The following is a 24,440-nucleotide window of genomic DNA, read 5'->3' as shown; positions in this document are numbered from 1 at the left end:
ATGATGGAGCTTGGGGATTCTAAACTCTACAACAAATTCTACTTATAACAACAGCCACAGCTATAGATATAGCCTACAACAAATGCCGTTGAAGCCTACAACGACAGTTAGCCTAGTCGTTGGACACTGTCACAAGATTCCTTGTAGCAAAATGTATTACCAACGGCCACATATAAAAATACCATCGTTATAACAATGGTGTACAATGCATGTGAAATTTAGGCTTCAACGAGGGCCACTGGTTGTCATTATAGGGCAAGTTTATTTTAAAAAGAATTGTTATTTCCACATAAACGTTTGCTAATGCCACACTTACTGTGTGCAAGTCGCTGATAATTAATAAAGGAATTGATGTGGCAAAAGTAAAAGTTGATGTCGAAATAACAGATCTCTGTTTTTTCTTTAGAGGTTTATAGCTACGGTCATGTCCGTCGCTATAAATAAAACTTAAAAAAATAGTGTGATTTTACAAAATTGATGACATGATCTCTCACATCTTGCTGAATATTAGAGATACCCCTGTTTTTAAATTGATGACAACCACCTCGACCCCAGCCACCAACATGAAAAGACCCAAATACCCCTAATTGTTTTCAACCTGTTTTACAAGCAATTTGCACCTTCACTAATTAGTAAACAAATTCACTTATACTGATAAGGTCTCTTATTTGCCACATGATGAACCTAAACTCAAATCCCGAATCAATAATTAAAAGAAGTTGTTATCTTTTAAGAAACGAACTCCTCGCTCAAACACGCCGAGCAACCCTACATTTAGTGACAACCAAATCCATCACCGAACAACCCTACACAATATAAGTTATATAAACAGATTGATAAATAAAGAAGTATGGATTGAAATTAAATGAGATTTTACCTCTGTGAGCTTGTAAAATTTGTAGATATCTTCTCCATACTCCATTGCTATCAATTGATCATTCGCATCTACGGCATCGATGTTGATAATGGGGTCCTTCGATTTAATACTAAGACCACAAGTAGTAATTTTCAAGTGGTTTTGTAGTCTTGTGAGATCTGAAACAATGAACAATCCTTTGGAACCATCAAAGTCAGAGAGAGAGAGAGATGGAGGAAGCCTTGAAAATGACTTTGAGTAAGTCTCGAAGAAGACGATCACAGCTTAAAAGGGAGGGAGAGATGGAGGGAAGTCTTGAAGACATAGACAAGCTTATAAAAAGAGCATATAACGACGGTCAGGACAGGGCCCTTGCTACGAAGTGCCGCTAAAAATTCATTTTCCTGTAGTATCTAATACATTGGTATCACATCGATCTTTGAGGTATCTTTGCATCTTATTTCTATACCCTCGAGGCTTGCTGGTAGGATACACTTGCCCCACTAGCATCCTGTTAAGCATGTTATCATTCCTCTGTACAACTCCCATTACGCTGACAGTGCTGCCTTCTTTAAAGTATGTACCACACAAGCATAAACAAACTCTTCAGTGAAGGTTAAATTAATCCAATTGGATCAAGTTTACAATACTTGCACTATAGATAAGTCATAATGCTTACCCTTCATAAAAGTGCATTATAAGGTAATGACTTGAGAGGTTCCCCTCTTTCAACCACCTAATGAATTCTGGAGACAAACCTTCGTTTGACGGGTTGACGTCAATAATAGACTCATCCACATAAGGAGTCACCCTCACACGATAGCTAGTCTTAACCAATGAGATATAGAAGTCGGCTACATGCCTCTATCAAAACAACATAAAATAGAAAGCTCCAATCAAGATACAAAGCCCAAACAACTGGAAGCATGTCAGGGGCTAGACTTTCATCCATGGGTATATAACAATCTAAAAACAGTCAGTAAATAGATGGTTATAAATCATATGGTCGTAACTAAAAATACTCCTACATTGATTCAAATGTAAAATAAATGATCAAAAAAACCAAAACATGTAATCTAAGGCTTGGGTTCCATTGGCTCAAGAAAAATGATTCAAGAAAAAAAAATACACAATCGTGACTGTGTAAGTTCGAAATACAATAGTAAGTCGAGAAAAATATCAATGGAACATGAGTATGTATTATGATGACAAACAAATCCTGATTGTTGGAGTACGCATTTACATAATTACAATTTGAATTAGTTCTTGAGTCAATTATATCACCTATCAAAGATGTTGTTTCCAAATAAGCACCTTTTAGGTGTTCATACAAATGCACTTATGATTGCATTAATTGTACTACGATTCATGGAAGCAAAAGTCTACTGAAGTTCCAAAGAGGCCCTTAATCATTGGAAATACATATAAAGGTCAAAGTTCAATCTTACTATTCACAACAAGTGGATATCTACCAATGGGTTTGACAACAATCGTTGGAACTCAACTTCAAGTTGTAGATTACTTGAATACAAGTACTTAGAAGTAGCATATTGACCCTATGATCCATTTGTTTTTCTTCCTTTTTCGTTTTTGTCTTTCTAATAGACTTCAACTATCACCACCCTTTCGACAAACTTCATACTTATTAAATGCCCTCCATCTAGTTTGAGGGAATTAAAGATGTTAGTACTAAGTATGTATCTCCTATGTTTGTCCTACGTGAGTCCTTGAGCAAAGGAAACAGTGAATAAAGATCTTTTTTGATTTGTATATTCTAATATTGTTGTTCAAGTATCATTGGGTATGCAATCACCACTATGAGATTTTCACCAGATATGAGTATGGTTCATCCCCAACTACATCCATCTTATTAGGGATTGGTCCAAGGAAGAATTTCTAGCATTTGAAATCCCACACTTATGATAACCCTTCATTGCCAATTGACAGCTATGGACCGTGGATACAAGGAAGTTTTTCCTCGAGTATTTTTTTCTTCTTCTAAAACCAGATCTAATTCTCTTGAAACACTATTCTAATGTGTTTAAATGGGTCCCAAACCTACAATTGAGGCAAACAAATATCTATGGGCTGATATTTAATCATGTTTGGCTAATCTAACTAGCCCTATTGCCTTTAAAGGACTTCAAAGAAGCTTGTAGAAGAACACTTTTGACAGATAAATAGTGTGCATTTTTCTGATAGGGAGAGATAGACAAACCTGCAAGATCAAGAGCTTCCTTCGCCATTCCATTACAGTTAACAAACTGTAGCGGCTTTATCATCGGTTCCACAACATCATTGGTTCTTGAACAAACTCTGAGGCGCATCTCATTATTTTGAGTGCCCCTATAAAGTCCTTGAATGCAAGGGAAGTTTTAGAAGTAGAATTAAGATATATTTTACATAGATAACAATAAAACTATTGAACTGCAGCAGAAAGATAGAAAGATAAAAAAGATAAAATGGTGTATGGATACCTGAATGAGTGTTTTAGCATTTACTAATAATTTTAAATTCTCATTTCCAGCATCTTGCATGTTATGAATTAAGGAAATGAAAGAAGTCATAGAAGTCAATATGTATAACCATTTTGACAAAAGAAATGAAGGCCTAATCACAAGGGTAGGATCAAACTTTATTTTTTATAAGATTAGACATTTCCATAATCATAAAAGAGGAAACAACATACCTATATCGTTGCTGTCTATTATGTTTCCAAAGTCCTGGTCCACAAAATAGAAAGTGATATTATAAGTAAGAAAGAAAATTTTATTTTCTTTAACGTGTCTGCTTAACAATTTTCTTAACTACAACAAGGACAGCCCTTCTTTATAAACAAAAAAAATGTTATGGTGCACATGCCAAGTCAGACAAAATTATGTCTCTGAATTAAATACACCCACATAGACATTCATAGGTAGATTTATCTGTGTGTGTGTGTGAACATATGTAGACATGGATGAAGATGTTTATTAAGTGGATATATGCACCTGTTATGAATAGGGTCAGGTCCATTAGGAACACTTCTCTTGCTTATGTTAATGACATCCAAATTTGGATAAACAACATGCTTCTCTCTTTCTATCTCCTCCATATACTTGAAATTTCCTATCATGGGTGTTGTTGCTTTAGTGTATCCACTTGTTAGGACCCCAACAAACAAAAACCCAATAAACCCAACAAATAACCATGAAATTTTATTGTCATCATATGCAATAACCATATATGGCATAAAATTGTACCATAAATTAAGAATCAACTAGGAAACTAAAAAAAACCATGAAAATTTAGTGCCATCATATGCAATAACCATATGCTACTTATAGTAGGGAAGAGTAGGCTTCAAGAGGTTAGGGTTGTCTGATCCACCACCTAGATTCTACTAAAAAAATGAATTAAAAGAATATAAACCAAACACCAAGAGTGAAATTAAAAAAAAAAAAAAAAGAATGCAAAATGCTCCATCATCAACCATTAAAAAAGAACATGTCAAGTAACATCAAAAGAAAAACATTAACACAATAAATTTTCCATCACTTGATCTAGTAAGAGTGAGCCCACCTTTGGTCTCAACATAAACCAAGAAAGCCTCTATATTGTTCAATAAGAGGCAAACATTGGTACTTAATATCGGTTGATTGGGGATCAAGCAAAAATGAGTGGATGGTCTTGAATCCATTAAAGCTTCACTTAAATTTGGAAAAGCTAATGGAGTCCGCATAAAATCGATCACATTTAGAAATAAATTGGGAAAAAAAGGATCTTCGTAGCTCTGATCGAAGTTCACAAAAAATAGAAAAAAAAATGCTACTATTCTACTTTTTTTTTACATTCAATTCAGTCAAAAACATAAACTGTCAACTTCACACATGCATTTCAGATCAAACAACACTGAATCAAATCCAATCAAATAAACTCTCGCAATCAACTTTAAACGTAAAGACTCTAAACTTTACAACAAATGCATTAAAATCAAACCAGAAACTTCACTCTAAACTCAAATACATGTTCGAACTCTTTGGATTCGTAATCAAGATCACAGATTCAGCCACAGGGGCAGTAATGTTATTGACTTAATTGGTTTGACTGAAAAAATAAATATCTGAGTTCAAATTCAACTGGAAAAGGTATAAATCATGAAGAAATCTAAGCGTTAAAGCTCAATTAAGTGTGACAGAGGTACATTTTTAATGCAGAATCACATACCTATAAGAGAAAATTTTTCTATTTTGAGATCGAAATGGTTTATTGAATCCATCCCTCTAACTTAGATTGTTGTCGAGAATCACACAACGTGAGTCAAAAATTAAAACTCTAATGTAATTTAGGGTTTGAGACAGTGGCAATGATGGCGAAGATTCTGAGATTACTGATCGAAGAAACAAAAGAGAAATTGGAGACAATCCAAAATCAACACAAAAAATATAGAGAAGAATGACAGAAAAAATAAAAAAATTCTTACTTGGTTTGCAGGATTTTTTGGCGATGGTGACAGCAAACACTTCAAACCTCGAAGAAAGAAAGAGAGTTACAAAAATGAGAGAGAGGCAATGGTGACAGCAAAATAGAGTTTGAACCTCAAACTCGAGAGAGAGAGAGAGAGAGAGGTTGACTGACTATAGTGATAACTGAGTCATCAAGTTGTTGGTAACTACTCTACTACCATGGCTGGGGGTGATCCTCACTAATTTTAGTTGTTATAAATTTAAATTCCTGTAGTGAAATCTGAGTTTTGTCAGACCCACCAAATTCAAATGGCGTATATCGTGATTGATAACACACGCCTATAGATTATTGGGCATAAACTTAACGGGTCCAACTTATGATTTATTAATTCTAGGATTTGCGATAAGTCCAACTTTTGTAGGAAAAAAAAATAAAATTATGATACGTTGATGGATCAATTTCTCCTTCACATAAGAACATTCACAAAGAATAAAGAAAATAAGAGAGAAAAAAGTAAAACTAATATCCTAATAAATTTCATACTTGTCTGCAAAATTAATTAAAATAAGAAAATTACAAAGAAGAAAAATCATAGTAATAGAAAGGAAAATATAATCACTTACAAGACTTTTGATACTTTATATCTTCTCACTCTTGAGATTGGCCACATGCACTATGGGGGATTTTTGAGTATCTCACTCCTTGATATTCGTATTACGATTAATGCGACTCTTTGATCTTCTTCTCCGTTTTTACTCAACAATTAAGAATTGATTTGATTCATTTGTGAATTCATAATGCCCACCCGACGTGATCTATCTGTACAAGATAGCATACCCCCATTCTCTAATCCCAAAAAAATTTCGTCCTTGGCAATGTTTATAATTAAGACAGGTGATTACTTTAGTGAAATTTTGTAGTAGCAATAGTGGTAATTAGGAGTGAATTTTTTTTTTTGTGGCAGCAATAGTGACAGATTATTTTATCCGCTGTAAAAATCTGTTATAATAACTTACTAATCCATATATTTTGAAAATTGTTGTGGGGCAAGTACTCACTGTAAATCTGCCCGAGTGCCTCCATTGCCCCTAGTGTAAATTTGCCCATGTATTGAGGTGTGGGAGGAGGGTTTCAATCCTCCCACTGTGAGTGCATAAGATCCAGATTCTGTCAGAAGTATGATAACGAGAAATGAGATTGAGGGACCATTAAGAAAGAAAATTTTTATTAAATGGACTATCAAGAAATCGTCCAAAAGTTAAGGATTATTTAGAAAAAAAACTTCTTTCACAGGTTCTATTAAGTAATTTTCCTATTTTTTCCAGGGTCTCGTTATATAAATATTTTTAAGAGAGGGAGTTTTGGGAAAACATAGATAGACCTATACAGTGAGTGGATTTCATTTCTCTCGATTTTTCAAGAGAGAACTCGGTCGCGTGCTCATTCTCATTCTCAGTCAAGTTCTTTCTCAGCAACAATGGCGAAATTGGCCTCCTATCATCTCGTTCCGTCTCTCGGATTTTCTTTAAGAAGGCCAGCTCTGTCTCTCCAATGGAGAAACCTCAAAGATGAAAGTAAGGGCAGTGTTTTTGGCTTCTGGAGTCGTTTCTCCTCTTCTTCTTCTTCATCGAAGATAAGCATGAGCTTAAAAGCTGGCATTGTTGGACTCCCCAACGTTGGAAAATCAACTCTATTTAATGCTGTTGTAAGCGCTCTCTCGATTTTATAGGGTTTTTGGTTTTGTTCTATTATGTGTTAGATGCGCATCTGTACTGTGTTCATTATATTTGGGAATTTGCCTTATTTTTTTAAACTTTTTTTGGAACCTTTTAGAGGATTGTGATTCAAACTATAAGAGACTAGGAATGAAAAATAAGAGCTTATTAACATTTCAAATAATAATATTTAGGAACTAGACTACAAGGGAGTACTTATAACTTTTAAGAGCTCCGCAAAATAACTTATTGCAACAAAAATAAAGATTGAATCGTCAACATTATGTTTAATCTAATACATTTCACATAATATTCTTGTTAGCTTTGACAAGAAAAGCCCTTGGGACTAAAAAATTATTATTTTACTAGTGCTGCTGTCAAGAAAATCTCAAAGAAATTATAAGTCAAATCATCTCCCATTTTATCATCCATGTCCTTGAAATTATATGTTGTATAATGACATACAATTATACATGATAGAACTTAAATTACCAAGGACTTATTTGAGAAGAAGAGAGTGAATATAAAAAAGTGGTACTTAAGAATATGAAGAAGGAAGTTGGAGAAGAAATGGCCAAATGGAAAAAAAGAAAGATATTCTATTGAGCTAAACGACGGAAGAAAAACTAGATACTGTTAAACATTCTTTCATTCTAAATTAAATCACTAAAGACATCAAGAGAAAAATCACAAAAATGAGACATGATGTGGAAGCAAATTTTTTTTAATAGACATGAGGACATTCTAACTTCTAGGAACATATAAAGAGATCTATAGTAGTCAATAGAAGAAGAAAGTTTTAAGTGAAAGATAGTAAGACTAAGCGGTTTTTATGCACCAATGTATGTAATTGTTTAACTCGAGCTTGCTTTCTAAATTTCAACATTTTCAAGAGAAGATTGAAAGCATAATGAGAAGAAAAATAGAAGAAAAACAATGGAGAGTAGAAATGAGTAATAGAAAATTATAAATTATAAATTATAGATGATAAATTATAAATCATAAGATTGAGAGATGGAGAGAGTTCAGAGTATTACTTATTTCTCACCATCTTCTTCGCAAAGACAAGATAAGAGCTGAACTAGAGAGGCGAGATGGTTAGTCAAATTAGGTTAGGTTAGGTTTAATGCATCTTTGAATTGAGATTCAAATTGGAGAGGTGAAATGGATATTGAGAGATGGGAAGTCGAGAGGCTCTTTGAATCAAGGTTCAGATTCAAGATTCATATTGGAGATTGAGAGAAAGAGAGGAGATTGAGTGCCCTAGTCGCAATTTTAGGTTTGCTCCCATTTTGAGTCAAACCACAGATTTGAGAAGAGGTGGTTTATAAATTATGATCAAATCTCATTTCTTTGTTATTATATGAGGCATCCTCAATCTTTTCATAGGGGGAAGAGTATAAGGCTATAAGCAAATTTGAGTTGGTTGTTTTTTAAATTACAATGTAACCTTCATATTTTTGATAATATGTAAGACATTCCACATATTTTATACATAAAGGTTTAAACAAAGGTGGAGACTACTGTTTTATATATGGTTTTTAGAACAAAATTGAGGGGGCAATTACTTTATCCAATGTTTTTTTTTTTTTTTTTTTTTTTTTTTTAAATTTGAGAGGGCTAGAACATTTTGACCATGTCTCTATGGTTATAATTATCAAGGATTTTTTTTTCGAGAAAGATTGAAGGGGGGGGGGGGGGGGCAACTACCCCCTGGCTTTGCCCCTGACTACTATTAATAAGTTGTGATGCTTTACAAATTTTCCTAAAGGAAAACTTCATTTTAATGTGTTGATATGAGACAAACTTTGATGATATCGTTTGATGCTTTTTTCATCCATCTCTAGAAGTGTTGTGCTATGTTGAGGAGTGATCAAGTGTTAGTACAACAAAAATTCCAAAAGCAGGAGTGCCAAGGTAACACTGATAGAGAAGCTCAAAGAAAATATGAAAGAGGGTTTGACTTTCCTTTTTAGAGGACTTCTCTCTTCCTAGAAGATCCCCATTCCCCACCCCCCCATCCATCTCTAGAAGTGTTGTGCTATGTTAAGGAGTGATTAAGTGTCAGTACAACAAAAATTCCAAAAGCAGGAGTGCTAAGGTAACACTGATAGAGAAGCTCAAAGAAAATATGAAAGAGGGTTTGACTTTCCTTTTTAGAGGACTTCTCTCTTCCTAGAAGATCCCCATTCCCCCCCCCCCCCCTCTGAACTATTGTCATCTCTGTATATTTTCCTCATTCCAACTCCAAGCATTCTCCTACTTTTTACAATGATTGAACAATCGTTGACTTGATTTAAGTAGTCTGCCATGTTCACCGTTTTACTCATCATCTCTTTTGCCTGCTTGATGTCCAACGTTTGAAAAGTCCTTATTTGCACATCTTACATTTTGGTGACTTCGTGAAGGAGTTGACATCAATAATGACTACTACCAGAGACCAGCTTTTGGGTAACACCGGAGAGACCAAAGAAAACGAGACAATCAACATTCTAGTAACCCTCTTGAGGACCTCAACCCAAATGGTTTAGTCTCTTTCGATAATTGCGGATCCTATGTTTGAAGATGCCCAAAACAACTAACAAATCGTTGTAGTTTTAGTAGCGTTAGCTCGTAGCTTACCTACCCAAAGAACACCTTTGCCACCAACAATTGAAGATGTGGTACAACCAATATGGGTATCCACTTCGGTGGTCGAGATTCCAAAATCAGACTTTGGTGTACGATAAAGCCCAGCTTTTGTGGCAGATGAATTTCAACCTTGCTATATGCTACTTTTTTGACATAGTCTCCTTAAACTAAAACGTGCAACAAGATTGCAACGAGAGCTAGGCAAAGGTTCTTGAATTTGGTGAGTTTGAATAAAGTAGTTAAGGACTGCTTATATCATAGGGCATGATCCTTGGTGTATGTTATTTGCATATGACATAGTCTTAGTACGGAGGGAATTAACACAAAATACAACTCTAGAGAGCTGTTTTGGAGGCCGAGGACTTTGGGATTGTTGATAACCATTTACCCCAAAAGACTGATCCGATGGGGAAGCCACAACTATGAATATAAGAGGGTCATGGGTTGAACTAGGGCACGATACGTGAGCATGTGACACCCGGGAGTGGAGGCGAATAACACAACACTCAACACTTCCCTTCACCTGTAAGGGTGGAAAATTCCCTCAAGGAGACTTGAACCCGTGACCTATACGAACCTAGCTCTATGATACCATGTTGACCACAACTATGAATATAAGAGGGTCACGGGTCGAACTGGGGGCACGATATGTGAACACATGATGGATGGTTACAGAGCGGTTTTATTTCTGCACTGGTATGTGACAAATGTATCCCAATCACATTAAAAAGACACTGTATAAGATGAAAACATGATTGTTTATGCTTTATGAAGCAAAATGTTGTGCACATAGTAACCAAGTTCGGATTTGGTAATTATTGAGTGGAGTTTCGGTTCAGTTAATTTGGATAAATATGGGAAGTTTTTGAAAAGAAAAAAAAACGGGGATAATTTCAGGTAGAGGGGTAGGCCTAAAAAAATCAAGCTGAGGCATAGGCCAAAAAAATCGTTACTTTTATGAAAAATGTGACAATTTTATGAAAAATTGACGATCTTTTGGCTTATTGGTCCCCTTTTGAACCATTTTCTCCAAATTTTTGACAAAATTCTCTGGCTTGTGTGATAGGTTGCGCAATCAAGAACAACATTTTGACATATTAAGCATATCAGATATGAGGATGCTAAGATAGATGACTGAAAAAACTAAGAAAGACAAAATTATAATTGAATGGATTTGTGAAAATGAAGTATTCCCAATGGGTGATAAACTAAGGGAAGTGGATTGAGATGGTTTTGTCATATACAACAAGGACCAATCACAACCTTGATAAGAAGAACATGCTAGCTGAAAGTTCCAAAATGGTGAGAGGTGACCAAAATTGACTAGATTGAGGTACTCAGAGTGGATATGAACACACTTTAATTAACAGAAGGCATGACTTTAGATAGAAACATCGTGTGTTTTGATCGACCTTTTGGGATAAGGATTTGATGATGATTAGTTAAGATGGTGGTCCACTGCCTTGTTTCTCTCCCTCCAAATATGCCTGATACTCCATACATCCAAAGAGAAGAATCTTTCATATATCTCAAGTCAATACCATTTTCTTCCAAGGATCACATATCTTCTTAAAAATAACTTTCACATCATATTGATAGTCTGACTGAATTTTAATATCGAAGGCACTCTACTGATTTTTTTTTTTTTTTTGGAATGAAGCACTACTGTATTGTTAAAACAATTCCTGTCCATAGATTAAGAATTTCAATGTGTCCAATGAACATTTTTTCACATTATCTGCGTAATCCAACCAAAAAGCCCCAGTTCCATGAATTTTATTCCATAAGAAGCAGCCCTTTCTTGAAGATACCTGTCCTCTAGTTATGCGTCCATTTTTAGTAATAAATTCTCTCCAAGTACAACATTTGCTGGGATTTATTTATTTTTATATAACTATAGCTGCACTGCCTTTGATAAATGTGTTTGCCTGCACGGATGATGTTTCCTTATTTCTTTGATATCATATTAATGGTTAATGGTTTTTACTGAATATTCAGGTTGAGAATGGGAAAGCTCAAGCTGCCAATTTTCCTTTTTGTACAATAGAACCCAATGTTGGAATTGTTGCAGTACCAGATTCACGTCTCAATGTGCTTTCAAATCTCAGCAAATCTCAACGTGTGGTCCCTGCATCTATAGAATTTGTAGATATTGCTGGGCTCGTCAAAGGTGCTAGTCAAGGGGAGGTGATGCATCTTCAAATCTCTTTAGAGAATTTTCTCATGTTATTGAATTTTTACTACTGTAGTTTCTTGCAAACATCGTATGTTCTTTCTCCATTCCCTTAGATTACCATGTGTTAACCTTGAGGTATGTTCTCTCCAATTATAGGGCTTGGGAAATAAATTTTTGTCGCATATCCGTGAGGTGGACTCCATACTTCAGGTTTGTGCGTCTCTTGATAAGTTGTAGGTATTCTCCAAAAAACTGGGTTGTTTACTTTTCTGTGTCTACAACATCTTATATTTAGACTTCTTACGAGGACTTGAGTTTTATTATTTTCCTCTATTGGTGATTACTTGATATAAGGCCAAGAAGAAACTGCCAAAATGAAGTTTTGGAAATTGTTACTTGTTTATTATCTATAGAAAATGTTGGACCACTCATTATACCTATTTGGCTCCTCTTCTACCTAGACATTTTGGACATAGTTCCTAGCACAATAGGAACCTATTCATATCAGCTGATCTTAAATCTTTGGGATAAGGCTTGTTGTTGTTTTATACTGAGTGTTACAATTTGATTACGTGACCATTTGTTCTTTGCTCTTCTACATAAGTGGAATGTTTATATCAACAATACCTTTCTTAGCTCCCTACTTAGGTATGGAAGGAACCACTTAGTAACCTCCATGACAATTCAAATATGGTTCAGAAGGCACAAATCGTATATCATACTTCAAATGCTTCAAAAAACTTCCTAACTTCTCAGCAGCTAGTCCTCAACTCAATGTAGCATTAGTTGAAATGATCTTTGTTATTTGACCTGGATGGTGAACTCTGAAACTCATGAATAGGGTTTCTATATTGTGCTATGAAAAGGGTGTCATGGGATGACCAGAATTATTGATCCTGAGTCTAGGCACTGTACTAGTTTTGGGGAGGAAACTCTGAATATTGTCTAAAACATGATGAATGACTGCGTAATATCCACAAACAACCCAAGGTGAAAGTTGAACAAAAGGTCTGCCACTAAGTATGTAGGAGTGGTGGAGGCAGAGAGTTCATGGTGGGAGGGGGTGTTTCTCTGGGTGGCCTTTAATAAAGAAGGCTTGTGATTTGTCCTCCTTTGATAAAGGGAGAAAGACTCCTTTGCCCCTTTCATTTGCTTCCTTATATATATAAGGTGGAGCTAAGTAGTTTGGTTATATTGAAATTCACCCTTGATATTTTGAACCTTGTGTCACAAGATGTGAGCTGTAATATTTCTTTTACTCTTCTCATGAGGTCAACCCTGTGTCCCTATGTGAATGCATAGTCAAAGGGTCTATTATATCTTGGGAAAGTTGCAATGGAGGGTATATCTAGGAAGGGATCTTGGCTTGCCTAGGTGTTTTCTTGGCCACACGGGTATTCTCATGCTTTGGTGAAATAATAGCCTTGGATAAATTTCCTTCTCTTGGCCATGGTGTCTAGTTTCTTTCTTCTCCTTTTGTTTTTTTTATTCTTATTTGATAATCGACATACCTAAGTCGCTTTGGTTCCCCTGTTTATGTTGTTTATATACATCAGGATGGTCTTTAGGAGGGTATCTTGATGCGATTTTTGACCTTCGTTTATTTTTATGCTTGCCTTAATTTATTCCATGTTGTTTAGTTTTATGCTTGAGTACCTATCAAGCATAGGTAGTTTTGTATTCATAATTAAGGAAAAAAAGGATAAGGATAAATTGGTGCATAGATCCAGCACCTTTATAAATTTATAGAAGGCCCAAAATTTTTACCAATAACCTGAACTTGAATAAAAATAATGAAGGAATAAGACAATAATTGGTGCCTCAATTTGATAGAATAATGCTATGTGTCTCAGAGTAGTCGTGAGAATTTTAAAATGGAAAGAAAGGATTAATTTGTATATTCTAGTACTCGAATCATTCATGTATGATGTCCGAGTTGTCTAATGTCACTTGATTCATCAAAATTAGTAGAGGTTTTGTTCAACTTTTCAATGGTTACTGTGTTCAATTGAGACAGACTTTGATGATATCATATGATATTTCTTCATTCATGTCTAGAAGTATCGTGCCATGCTGAGGAGGGTCTAAGTCCCAACAACTGTCGGCATGAAAAAAATTCAAAAAGTAGAAATGGCATGATTAAATTTACTATGTGTAAGTCCATGAATGTATCAAGGCTAATGAGATTTGCCATAATTGACTCAGGGTGTCTTTGTCCTTTCACATCACTCTTCCTTCAATAAATTGGGCCATTGAGGTTACTGAAAAGGGTTTTTGAGTTTGGTTCTATACTGGATTAGACTCAACTTTCTCTCTCTCTCTCAACCCAATGGTGAATGGCTGTTAACCTAGCTTCGACAGAAATTGGAGGCACCTCATCCAAACTCTTCAATCTTACGTGTACACTTACGAGCACATAGACTTCTCTGCACCCCATACACTTGGAAATTGCATAAGAGAAAGACGCGTTATTAGTATTCAGCAATGTACTGGGAAACCATTCCTCTGGCAACAAATGTATCTGTGTAAGTCACTCATGGGAAATAAGTTGATGCATCATGGGTAATTGGAATACTTAATGACATGACGGTGATCAAATGGCCTCATCAACTCTGTTTAGGCAGAAATAGGAACCACATCACTTGACTTCAATCTGACATCTAAGCACGCATGCTATAGCCTTATTGGCACCCCCAAACACTTCGAAGTTGCAGTGGAGAAATTCTTGTTATCAACAGTGGACTTGGAGTACTTAGTGACAGGATTGCAGCAAGTGTACTTGATTTTTCAAATTTCATTGATCAGGGAAGGCTGAAGGCTTTAGTTATCCATGAAATATTCAACCATTATTATACTTCATTAGTTGATTATTTGGTTGTTTTTGGTATTCTGTTTTAGAATTTGCATGTTTATCACTCTTACTTATTTTGTCCTTAATCATCCAGACTTGAAGTTGTCGAAAGTCAAAACCCTGCTTGAAACCCTGCAAAATCTTGACAAATAAAACAGCTATTATGGTTTCAATGTTTCCATTTTGACCGACTTATCCAGATAATTGTTTAATGCTTCAGGTTGTACGGTGTTTTGAAGATAGGGATATTGTTCATGTCAATGGTAAAGTGGATCCAAAGTCAGACATTGATGTCATAAACTTAGAGCTAGTTTTCTCAGATTTGGATCAGGTACGCACTTGGAGCTTGTCCTACACAACGAAAGATCCTTTTTAGTTTTTTGACATTCTAAATGTCGCTAGTCAGGTAAAGCTGAGGTATAATCTACCTGGTTCTGACTCCATAGCAGTACCTAGCCAAGTAAAGCATGGGGAATCTTCCTAGTGGTGACTCTATAGCATTACATGGGGTTCATGCAAGCATAGTGACCAAAATCTGTACTTTTTGGAAAAAATTGCGATTAAATCAAGATTTTAAATGTTGTCGATTGAATCACGATTTTTTTAGCGAAGTTTTTGAAAAAATCGTTGATTTTTCAAAAAATGATTTAATCAACATTTTTTTGAAAAAAATCTCAGATTATTTTTTTTAGTATTTTTTTAAGTGTTATTTTATCATTTAATATATAAAATACATATATTTTAAACTTAAAAAAGTTATTTTTATTTTTTAATTTATCCTATGTTTTCCTAACTTTATCAATCTTTTGCCGAATTATTCCCAAATCCCGACTTTGTCACTAAGCATGCAAGGGGAGAGCACCATTTTGTGGATCCTATATAGGAGTGCCACACCAACAATTACCTGTTTATATATTATTAGTAATCGTCCACTGCCCTTTTTATGGACGGTTCCTCAAATTTTCCTGACATTGTAAAGAATGCAATATGTAAGATGGTTAATCTCAAACAATTGGCTTGATTTTTCCTAGGTAAGAGCTATTGAGATGTTCTTCACTCCATGTGCACATGCATTGCTGTGCCATTCGTAGTTTGTTGTTTTAGTTTATTTAAATATTATTTCATCTTCTATATTGACCTGTTATTCCATATTATTGTGTGAGGATGAGGTGAACTAATAAAAGTAAATTCTATGTCTTACAAGAAATGCAGATTGAGAAAAGAATGGAGAAACTCAAGAAAGGCAAATCGAAAGATTCACAATCAAAACTGAAGGTTAACTACTACTACTACTTGTGAATTCCAAGATACACTGCATTCAGCCCACAATTCTACATTCTTTTGAGTTTAGTTTATGTTATAAGCTTAATAATGTGTAATAATTAAATTGGTCCTTAATATTTCAACGTAATGTTATGTAAATCTTAGGAGGATGCAGAAAGGTCTGCCTTGGAAAGAATTCAGGTTGCACTTATGGATGGAAAACCAGCACGATCAGTTACCTTGACTGATTTTGAAAAGGAATCTATCAAGCAACTTTGTCTACTCACTATGAAACCAGTCATTTACATAGCTAATGTAGCAGAATCTGATCTTGCTGAGCCTGGTAATAATCTTCATGTAAAAGAAGTGATGAACCTTGCAACTGAGTTGCAGTCTGGACTAGTAACAGTTTCAGCACAGGTATGACTTTTTACATGTTTGAACTTCTTCATTTCATGATTACTCTCCTAATCGGTTTCCATGTTTTCTTCTGTTGAACCTGCAAGACTGCCCATTGTGTATATAATTCATGGTTTCAAAACTTGGTTTGAAGTCTCATCCATGGACAAGACCAAGTTGTCTCGGACGAGATAAATCATTTAACTTGGTTTAAAATGATTTATTCATATGAAAATAATTAGAATTTTTTATATATAAAATAAGATAGATTAGAAGATGTTTAGACATAAAATCATGTTTTATTCATATAATAATCATTTAAATTCTAAAAAAAAGAAAAAATTATTTCAATCAAATATACAAAACCCCTGTTGACTCAGTCCAAGATTTACTGACTTGGATGAGATTTTCAAACGTCTAAGTAATCTCATTTATCTTGTGAGATGGTGTGAAGTCTGAGACATCGTGTAAAACCGTCTCGTTGCTGAACGATACCAAGATGACTCGGGCAAGTCATCTTGATCTCGGACGAGATTTGAAACCATGATATAATTTCATTAGGGCCTTTTGACATATCTCCCTTATTAAATGTGGTATATTGGACACGTCTCCCTGGATTCAAAAGATCTAGTGTACCTCCCTTGACCTTCAGTTTGATAAGTCTGATTACAAATGGTGATATTACCCTTCTATTTTACTTATTTTTAAAAGCCCATTCCCCTCATTCTCTCTCTCTCTCTCTCTCTCTCTCTCTCTCTCTCTCTCTCTCTATATATATATATATATATATATATATATATATATATATATATATATCACCTCCTCTATCATACCCATCTCACCACTTCCAACTAATGTGACCATTTTGACTTGGAAGAAGATGACTGATGCGATCGATGGTTATGGGAATAGTTTTTTTGTGGGACTGGTGGTTCAGGGATTTATTTAGAGAAAGGTTAGTTTTTTCTTTCACGATGTGGGAATGGTGGGAAGCCTTGTAGTGGGTTGTGTTCTCCTATGCATTTTGGGTTTGGCCACAACTCTAATGAAATTTACTTTCTCAATTGCTCTGTCAATTAAAAGGAATTTTTTATAAGCCAACAGTAAGATTGGTATGCTTTATGGAGCAGAATGTTTGGCAATCATGATACATGTTTCATAAATTGAGGATTGCAGAAATGAGGATGCTGAGATGTTTTAGTGGAAAGATTAAGAAAAGATAAGTTAGAAATGATTGCATTCTTGAAAGTGTAGCAGCCTTAATAGATGATACTAAGGAAGTCAATTGAGATGGTTTGGTCCTTTGTAACAATGACTGATAACGAACCAATTAGAAGGAAAAGGTGGAACCTGAAGATTTGAAAAGAGAGAGGAAGACCAAAAATGATGTGGATTGTGTTAGTGAGAATGGAAATTAACACACTTGAATTAACATAGGATATTTCTCTAGTCATAACTGAAGGGAGGAACACAATTTATTTAGCCGATCCCAAATTCGTGAGACAAGGCCTCCATAATGATTATTTTCTTTCCTGATAAGTAAGAAATTTCTCTCTACTAATGAATTAAACACAAATTTTTGTGATAAGGCTTTGATAATGAGGATGTTAAGCAACTTTTTTTTTCTTCCAAATAAACTTGTTGCTATGTGTGTTTAGCTGACATTATGTTGCATTTATTAACCAATAAGCCAAACATACTACACATTTATGTAATTGTAGGTCGAATCCGAGCTAACCGAACTTCCTTCTGAAGAACGGACGGAGTTCTTGAATTCTCTTGGTGTAAGTGAAAGTGGGCTTGGAAATCTTATTAGAGCAACATATGGCCTTTTGGGGTTGCATACTTACTTTACATCAGGAGAAAAGGTGAAGCTAAGCAATTCTCAAATGTGATATATAATAGGTTCATGAATTCATTTCAAATAGTGAAAACGTTTCATTGTTTTCTTACAGGAAACTAAAGCATGGACGATACTTGCAGGTTAGTCCTTTTTTGTTTTTTTCCCATGGTATCATGTCTGTGCATCAAACAAGAAGATTTAGAATCTTGTCAGAAGACCCCTAGTGGATTGACATGACTCAGGGTTAGATAAGTCTACACCGATGAATAATTCATTAGATTCGGACTGAATCTGCTAATTATGTTTTGGCTCGGACCTGTATCTTTATGTGTCAGACGAACACGGGTTCAATAAAATTTATGTGTAAATCTGACATCGTTCAAACAATAAACTTGTCCTTTCTACAGAAGCCTAATTGTGTACCATTGGTAGACCTTTTCAGTCTCATATTTCTATTTTTGGAATGTTTTAGGAATGACAGCACCACAAGCTGCTGGAGTTATACATTCTGACTTCGAGAAAGGCTTCATTCGAGCAGAGACGGTAAGATTCATCAACAGATTGTGTAACTTTCATTCCGAGCATTTCTCATATTGCAGTCCTTGCATATCCAGATTTCAAATCTTACTAAGGGTCATTGAACTCAAATGCATTGGCAAATTGGCAATCCAACACCCCAGCCCTCTAGATTTCATGGAAAAACTCAAATCCAAAAAAGAAAATTCAGAGAAATAAATTTTTTTGGGCTTGATCCAAGGTTTTGAAAATGGACAGCTATTGAACTCCCACCAAACTTCCAAATTTAAAATTAAAATTCAACAGTGAAAAGTAACCTTTTTAAAATTTTTATTTTTCTCTCAAAGTTCATAGAATTTTGTCCTCAACATCCCTGTGGCATCTGATCATGTGTTTAGATGCCACAAGGTGAGGTCAACGACCCTTAGTAAGACTAGACTTACTCATTTTTGACAGTTAAGGTGGAAGTATTGCTTTGGGTTAAGTCATAGAAGATTATACGATGATCAATGTCAAATCTTACAGAGATGAGCCTGACACTCAACTCTTGAGAACAATGGCTTTATGTTTCCTTTGTGCCTAGGAATGAAGGCTTAGTTTCTATAGTGATTAATGTTGGAGTGGAATATCTGTAGGATTGATGCCAAAAGAGAAAACAGTTGAATGTTTTTAGAGTTCCTCTAAAAATGGTTGATTAGAGGGATTGAACCCTCATCTTCACTGAATTAACACAGAGCTCTTAAGAATTGAATTATACAGAATTTACCCTTAGGTAAAATGAATAATTACTATCTTAAAGCAATAAAATGAATTAGACATTGTGTGGACAAGTCCATTGTTATATTTCTTCAAGAAATGAAGCTGAGTTCTGCCAAAAAAAAAAAAAGAGCTTCAAAGATCACCAGTTTTACTAGGAGCTTTGCGCCTGAGAAATGCATTCATTACAATTCTATGTATCTTTGTAATGAATGCATTCAGTGAACTCTTTAATACTTCTCTCTTGGGCTGAGATGATATATTGGTAACTTATGGTAGATATGATAGATGCTTAAAGTTTACATTCTCTGTTTTTGAATGATAGAAAGAACTTGTGTAACAACCTGAATAATTGTGAAGATGAGAATTTCAAAGCAAACAATTGACACAAGACTTCCTAAAACCCTATTTTAATGCCTGGTTTATAGTCAGACCCTAAGTTGGCTAGAATATGGACAATTGAAATTCTAAATTCATGCTAGAAAATCTTCACTTCTCTGTTGTAAACCTAGAACCTTAGGAGAAAATCCTAGCGAAGAATTGAATGAAATGCCAAAAAATTGGTTTTCTTCTTTCTACATTAGCTTAGCTCTCTCTCGATTAGTTGCATAGCTACTGCTCTTGCAAGAAGGGAGACTCCTGCATCAGAAACCCGAGTCAGTCGAAAGCATTACGTCATTTAGAGCCCATTTGGATACACATAAAGTTAAAAAGTTTGTTTGGATTCATTTTAGAAAATTACTTTTAAAAAGTAAAAAAACCTAACCTTTTAGAAAGCTAAAGGAAACTACTTTTTACTTTTTAAAAGCAACTTTTTCCCGAAGTTACTTTCTTCCTTGCTAATTTTTACTTTCCATCCAAACGGTACCTTAATTTGACATGAACGTCTTGAAAATCTGAATTGCTTTAAACACCATATGTTCCCTGCATTTAGCTTTAGTTGTTTCAGTTACCAATATTAAAAAAAAAATGTATTTGAAGTTGTGTGGATAGAAAAGTTAAATATTAGTTGAATATTGCAAGAGTGTAAATTGAAAAGCAATCAGAAACACCTTGGATTCTAGCTTTGATTCTACTATATGAGCGGTTATTGGTTAACAGAGTGCATATTATGGTCTACTTGCATGTTAGAAGTTTATTTGCAATTCTGAAGGTATTATTTTCATGATTTGCTAATGCTTGGCTTTAAATCCTGGTTTATTGACCATGGTGCCTTTGGTATTTTTGATATCCAGGTATCATATAATGATTTCGTTGCATGTGGTTCACTTGCCGTTGCAAGGGAGAAAGGACTTGTGAGTTGGTCTCCCATTGTTAACATACATTCTCATTCACACAATGACATGCACTCATGCATCTACCGCATTTATTCAGACTTTATCATATTTCTTCACAAAGGCTTGCATATGTTTTAATCTAGAAGTATATGTAATACAGAAATTACTGCTGGAGTTGATTTACAGACTAGAGTTTGCCCAAGAGGGTGAAAGACGAAAAATAATAAAGTTGGAGGGTATTATTAAAAAAAAATTGGGGTTAAGGGGTAAAAGAGGAAAGAGAATAGAGTTAGAGGGGTAATCTTGAAAAAGGGTAGAAGATGAAAGAGAATAAAGTTAGGGCATTTTTGGAAAGAGGAAGAAGAGTAAAGGTAAAAAGTAAAACCTCTCCTCGAGATATACATTGTTTATGAGGTATAAATCTTGAAACAAAGAGAGTGGGATCCACCGTTGTGTTTTATTATATAGATAGGAGTGATCCCTACGTAGGAATGGTATAGAGTTGCCTTGCTCTTGAAACTCTTCAAGGGTGGTCCTGGATGGCACAGTCAACAAGAGCTCATACCACACCAGAGTACGTGTTTAGGTGTATTTTTTTTTTTTGTGTGCGTGGGGTGGGGAGAGGGGGATTCATTCTTCCTTTTTAATGCAAAATAATGTCCTTTAATTACATGAAAGCAAAAAACCACAATGATTTATGACCTAAGGAGGTCATAACCACAAACTTATTGTTAATAAGCTTTAGAATATATCATAAGCTCATGCATTTGTTGTTTTATGGTTGAGGCTTTCTAATTTATTTAATTTTATTGCATATTATATATTCTTTAATTCTGAACTAACCAAATAAGATCATAAGTAGATGATCGACCACTTAGATTTATTTTTATTCATTATTTACAATTATGCCTAATGGATTCACCCATTGCATGCCATTATTGATAATTGAGAGTTTTTATTATAAGTATTTTATGTTTACTCACCAACCATGCACCCATGCACACAGACACACACATATGATCACATCTTACACAAACATGAATGTTTTAGGTAAAAACAATGAGTGCCAAAATTAGTTTTCCATAATTATTTATCCACAAATCTTGTTTAAATATATCATATGTACATAAAACCAATGCATAACACATCTGTAAAACGTTACTGTAGAAGAAAAACACTCGAGAAAAAAATGTAGTAAAAAAAACACAAGTTGAGAAGAAAATGAAATTTACATGTACTCCCCTAAAGTTGAAACAATTCCCTACAAACCTTCGCTTTTCAACTTATGGTAATAAATTTTACCTTCATAAACCATTAGTTTTCAAATGACAAGATTGCCTTTCATTTATGACGTTTGGTCATGAATTATAAAACAATAGTTATATTGTTTAATGATGTATCGATCAAAAAAACGTACTGTTTTAATGATGTTGAACATAATATCAAATAGTATTAAATTGCTATTTTTTTATTTACAAAAAAGATGAAAAAATGGTGTTGGACACAATATCTAATACCTGAAAATACTATTTTTTTTAATAATTTTTTTTATAAAAAAAGGGATGAAAACGCCCTTCATTTGCAGTGGGTGCGGTACAATTATTTTTATAGATATAAAAAAATATGGAAGATAATTTTAGTATCACAACAATATTGTAGACAAAAGAATGTCTATCACCATCAAGATTGTGATCATGACAAGTTCCCTTACCTTTTTTTTTTTCACAATCAAGTTTTTGAATAACCCAAAAATACAAAAAATATCACCGAAACAGATTTTTCATTAACCCATTTTTGAATTGGGTAGGACATAACCTTTTTGGTCTCTTTTTTATGGTTTTTTTTTTAGAGTGCATGGTGAAACACCAAAGATAAAGAGAAAAGGTAAAAAAAAAAAGCAAGGAAGTCTATCAAGAATTTTTGGGTATATAATATACAAATGAGAGTTGCTATTTGACCACCAACTTTTACTAATGCCACACCAATTCCTATGTAAATCACCAAAGAATTGCACAGTTGGTGTGGCAAAAGTAACTCTATACAAATAGCAATCTTAATGATCCGATTGAAAGTAAAGGTTATTTTTGTCTTTTAAAAAAAGAATATTTTTGTGGTGTTGGGACACTATAATTAGCCTTTTGTAATATATGTGCAATCATTGCAAAGAGGGGTAATCTGTTCATTAAAAATTAAATGGTTTGTGCTTGGAGAATTTTTAACTAACTTGAAAAAGTAAGGTTTGGTGGGATTTATTTCAATTTTTTAGTGATACTTTGTAAATAATTCTTCAATTTGATAAGTTTTAAATACCTTGATATATTTTGGTCACAATATTAGGAATAAGTTTATATTTAGTCAGATGGTTAATAAACGAAGACTCTGCTTAGTTAGGTCAAGTTGATTTTAATATTTTTTACCGAAACCATAGGGTTCTGCCTTAATAGATTTGTGGAAAATCAACTACCATAACCTATGTTCTAGAACAAAACTCTATTGGACTTAGATGTACATCAAGTCAAGTCAACGTGATGGCTTGCGAGTTAACTAGGATGAGTCAAGTAATTATATGTTTAACTTGTTGAAAATCCATAATAATTCTCATTTATTTTTTATTTTCCACTAAATAATAGTAAATATAACACAAAACTCAGCCAAAGAGAGAGAGCTGCTATCGGTACCCCAACTTTTACATATCGCACTCCAATTAAAAAAATGTCAATGGCCAAGAATAAGTAAAAGTTGGGGTGCCAATACAAACTCCCTCTCTTTCTTTTATGTCTAGATTTTTATTTGCTAGATTTAAGATTTTAAATGAGCCTAATCGTAATTGTAAAAGTATTTTGAATTTGTTCTAATATAATTTAAGAAATTGAGGTGTAGTAAGTAAAAGTTGGGGTGCTCTAAAAAAATATAAATGAAAGAAAGAAAGAAAAGTAAAGTTCACATTATCCTTATAAAAGTGTATTTAAATAAGAGGAGGTTCGTTGTTCAAAGTCAAACTATTAAAAGATGCATATATTGTATTGTACCTCAAATGGAACCCAATTTTTTTTATTATTATTAAAAGATGGGAATTAATTAATATGAGTTGTTTGTATATGAATGCAGCTGAGATCCGAGGGAAAAGATTATGTAGTACAGGAAGGAGATGTAATGCTCTTCCGCTTCAACGTCTGATATCTTTGCTCTCCTTCGATGCGGCCGCCTGTTCAGAATGGGCACAAATTTTTTTGATGAATCGAGATCACTTAGGAAGCAACTGCTAAGGGCTCAGTGTAAAATGGAAATATATTATTTTATTTTTGTCCAAGAAAAATTCTTCAAAGGTTTTTCTAGTAGAATAATTATTACTCACATGGATTTAATTTGGGTTATATTTCTTAAAATGGAAGAAAATTATTGAAGAGAAATGGACTGTTATATCTCTTGAGATACATGGTTTGATTTTGTCGACTTGTTTCTTCTTGATTATGAAGATTTTGGGTATCAAGGGTGTATCTACAAAAAGTACTCTAATGCTGGAAAGACCCTAAATCTTCAAAGAAAATCACTCTAAATTCCTTAAAAACTGATTGATGACCTCAACGACAAAACTTTTTTTTTTTTTTTTTGGGTCTGTTTGTGTTGGAAATGAAATTTTGATCTTACCATACATTTTCCCATGTAAGCAACAATAATTACTAACATAATGTAGTCAAAGTCTTTTGAACA

At 34.2% G+C, this 24,440-nt stretch overlaps 2 protein-coding genes across 9 annotated transcripts; one reads left to right on the top strand and one right to left on the bottom strand.

The window, feature by feature from the left end:
* Positions 1–464: 464 nt before the first annotated feature.
* LOC147410853 (protein SHOU4-like) lies at positions 465–5,684 on the bottom strand. 8 transcript variants are annotated; one of them, XM_086440908.1, is made up of 7 exons: positions 5,319–5,657; positions 3,847–5,225; positions 3,546–3,579; positions 3,075–3,212; positions 1,536–1,720; positions 878–1,460; positions 465–768 (listed from the first exon to the last, which is right to left on the bottom strand). In XM_086440908.1, exons 4-6 carry the CDS (start codon positions 3,105–3,107, stop codon positions 1,253–1,255), a joined length of 426 nt encoding a protein of 141 aa, XP_086297034.1. In that variant the 5' UTR covers positions 3,108–3,212; positions 3,546–3,579; positions 3,847–5,225; positions 5,319–5,657; the 3' UTR covers positions 465–768; positions 878–1,252. The 8 variants fall into 8 exon arrangements, 7 of the variants coding, with proteins under 7 accessions (XP_086297034.1, XP_086297052.1, XP_086297070.1 ...); XM_086440926.1 differs by having other exon boundaries at positions 3,847–3,964; XM_086440944.1 differs by lacking the exon at positions 1,536–1,720 and having other exon boundaries at positions 878–1,425; positions 3,075–3,202; positions 3,847–3,964; positions 5,319–5,684.
* Positions 5,685–6,704: 1,020 nt separating this feature from the next.
* LOC147410852 (GTP-binding protein-like protein) lies at positions 6,705–24,163 on the top strand. Its single transcript, XM_086440888.1, has 11 exons — positions 6,705–7,007; positions 11,647–11,835; positions 11,981–12,034; positions 14,896–15,006; positions 15,888–15,950; positions 16,104–16,358; positions 18,059–18,205; positions 18,293–18,320; positions 18,653–18,723; positions 20,688–20,747; positions 23,838–24,163. The coding sequence occupies exons 1-11, from the start codon at positions 6,780–6,782 to the stop codon at positions 23,904–23,906; spliced, it is 1,275 nt and encodes a 424-aa protein (XP_086297014.1). The 5' UTR covers positions 6,705–6,779; the 3' UTR covers positions 23,907–24,163.
* Positions 24,164–24,440: the final 277 nt, after the last annotated feature.

This window comes from Akebia trifoliata, chromosome 1 (genome assembly GCF_017979445.1).
Source record: "Akebia trifoliata isolate Shusen 1 chromosome 1, ASM1797944v1, whole genome shotgun sequence".
In the NCBI taxonomy this organism is placed as follows: domain Eukaryota; kingdom Viridiplantae; phylum Streptophyta; class Magnoliopsida; order Ranunculales; family Lardizabalaceae; genus Akebia; species Akebia trifoliata.
This window is presented reverse-complemented; position numbering and strand designations above follow the sequence as displayed.

Coding starts and splice junctions, on each gene's coding strand:
- LOC147410853 (XM_086440931.1), bottom strand. CDS start 3,107: ATGGAATGGCGAAGGAAGCTCTTGATCTTGCAG. Junction 1,721..3,074: donor GGAAGCTCTTGATCTTGCAG/GTTTGTCTATCT, acceptor TTGTTTTGATAG/AGGCATGTAGCCGACTTCTA. Junction 1,461..1,535: donor ATAATGCACTTTTATGAAGG/GTAAGCATTATG, acceptor CCTTCACTGAAG/AGTTTGTTTATGCTTGTGTG.
- LOC147410852 (XM_086440888.1), top strand. CDS start 6,780: ATGGCGAAATTGGCCTCCTATCATCTCGTTCCGTCTCTCGGATTTTCT. Junction 11,836..11,980: donor AAGGTGCTAGTCAAGGGGAG/GTGATGCATCTT, acceptor CTCCAATTATAG/GGCTTGGGAAATAAATTTTT. Junction 20,748..23,837: donor TTGCAAGGGAGAAAGGACTT/GTGAGTTGGTCT, acceptor ATATGAATGCAG/CTGAGATCCGAGGGAAAAGA.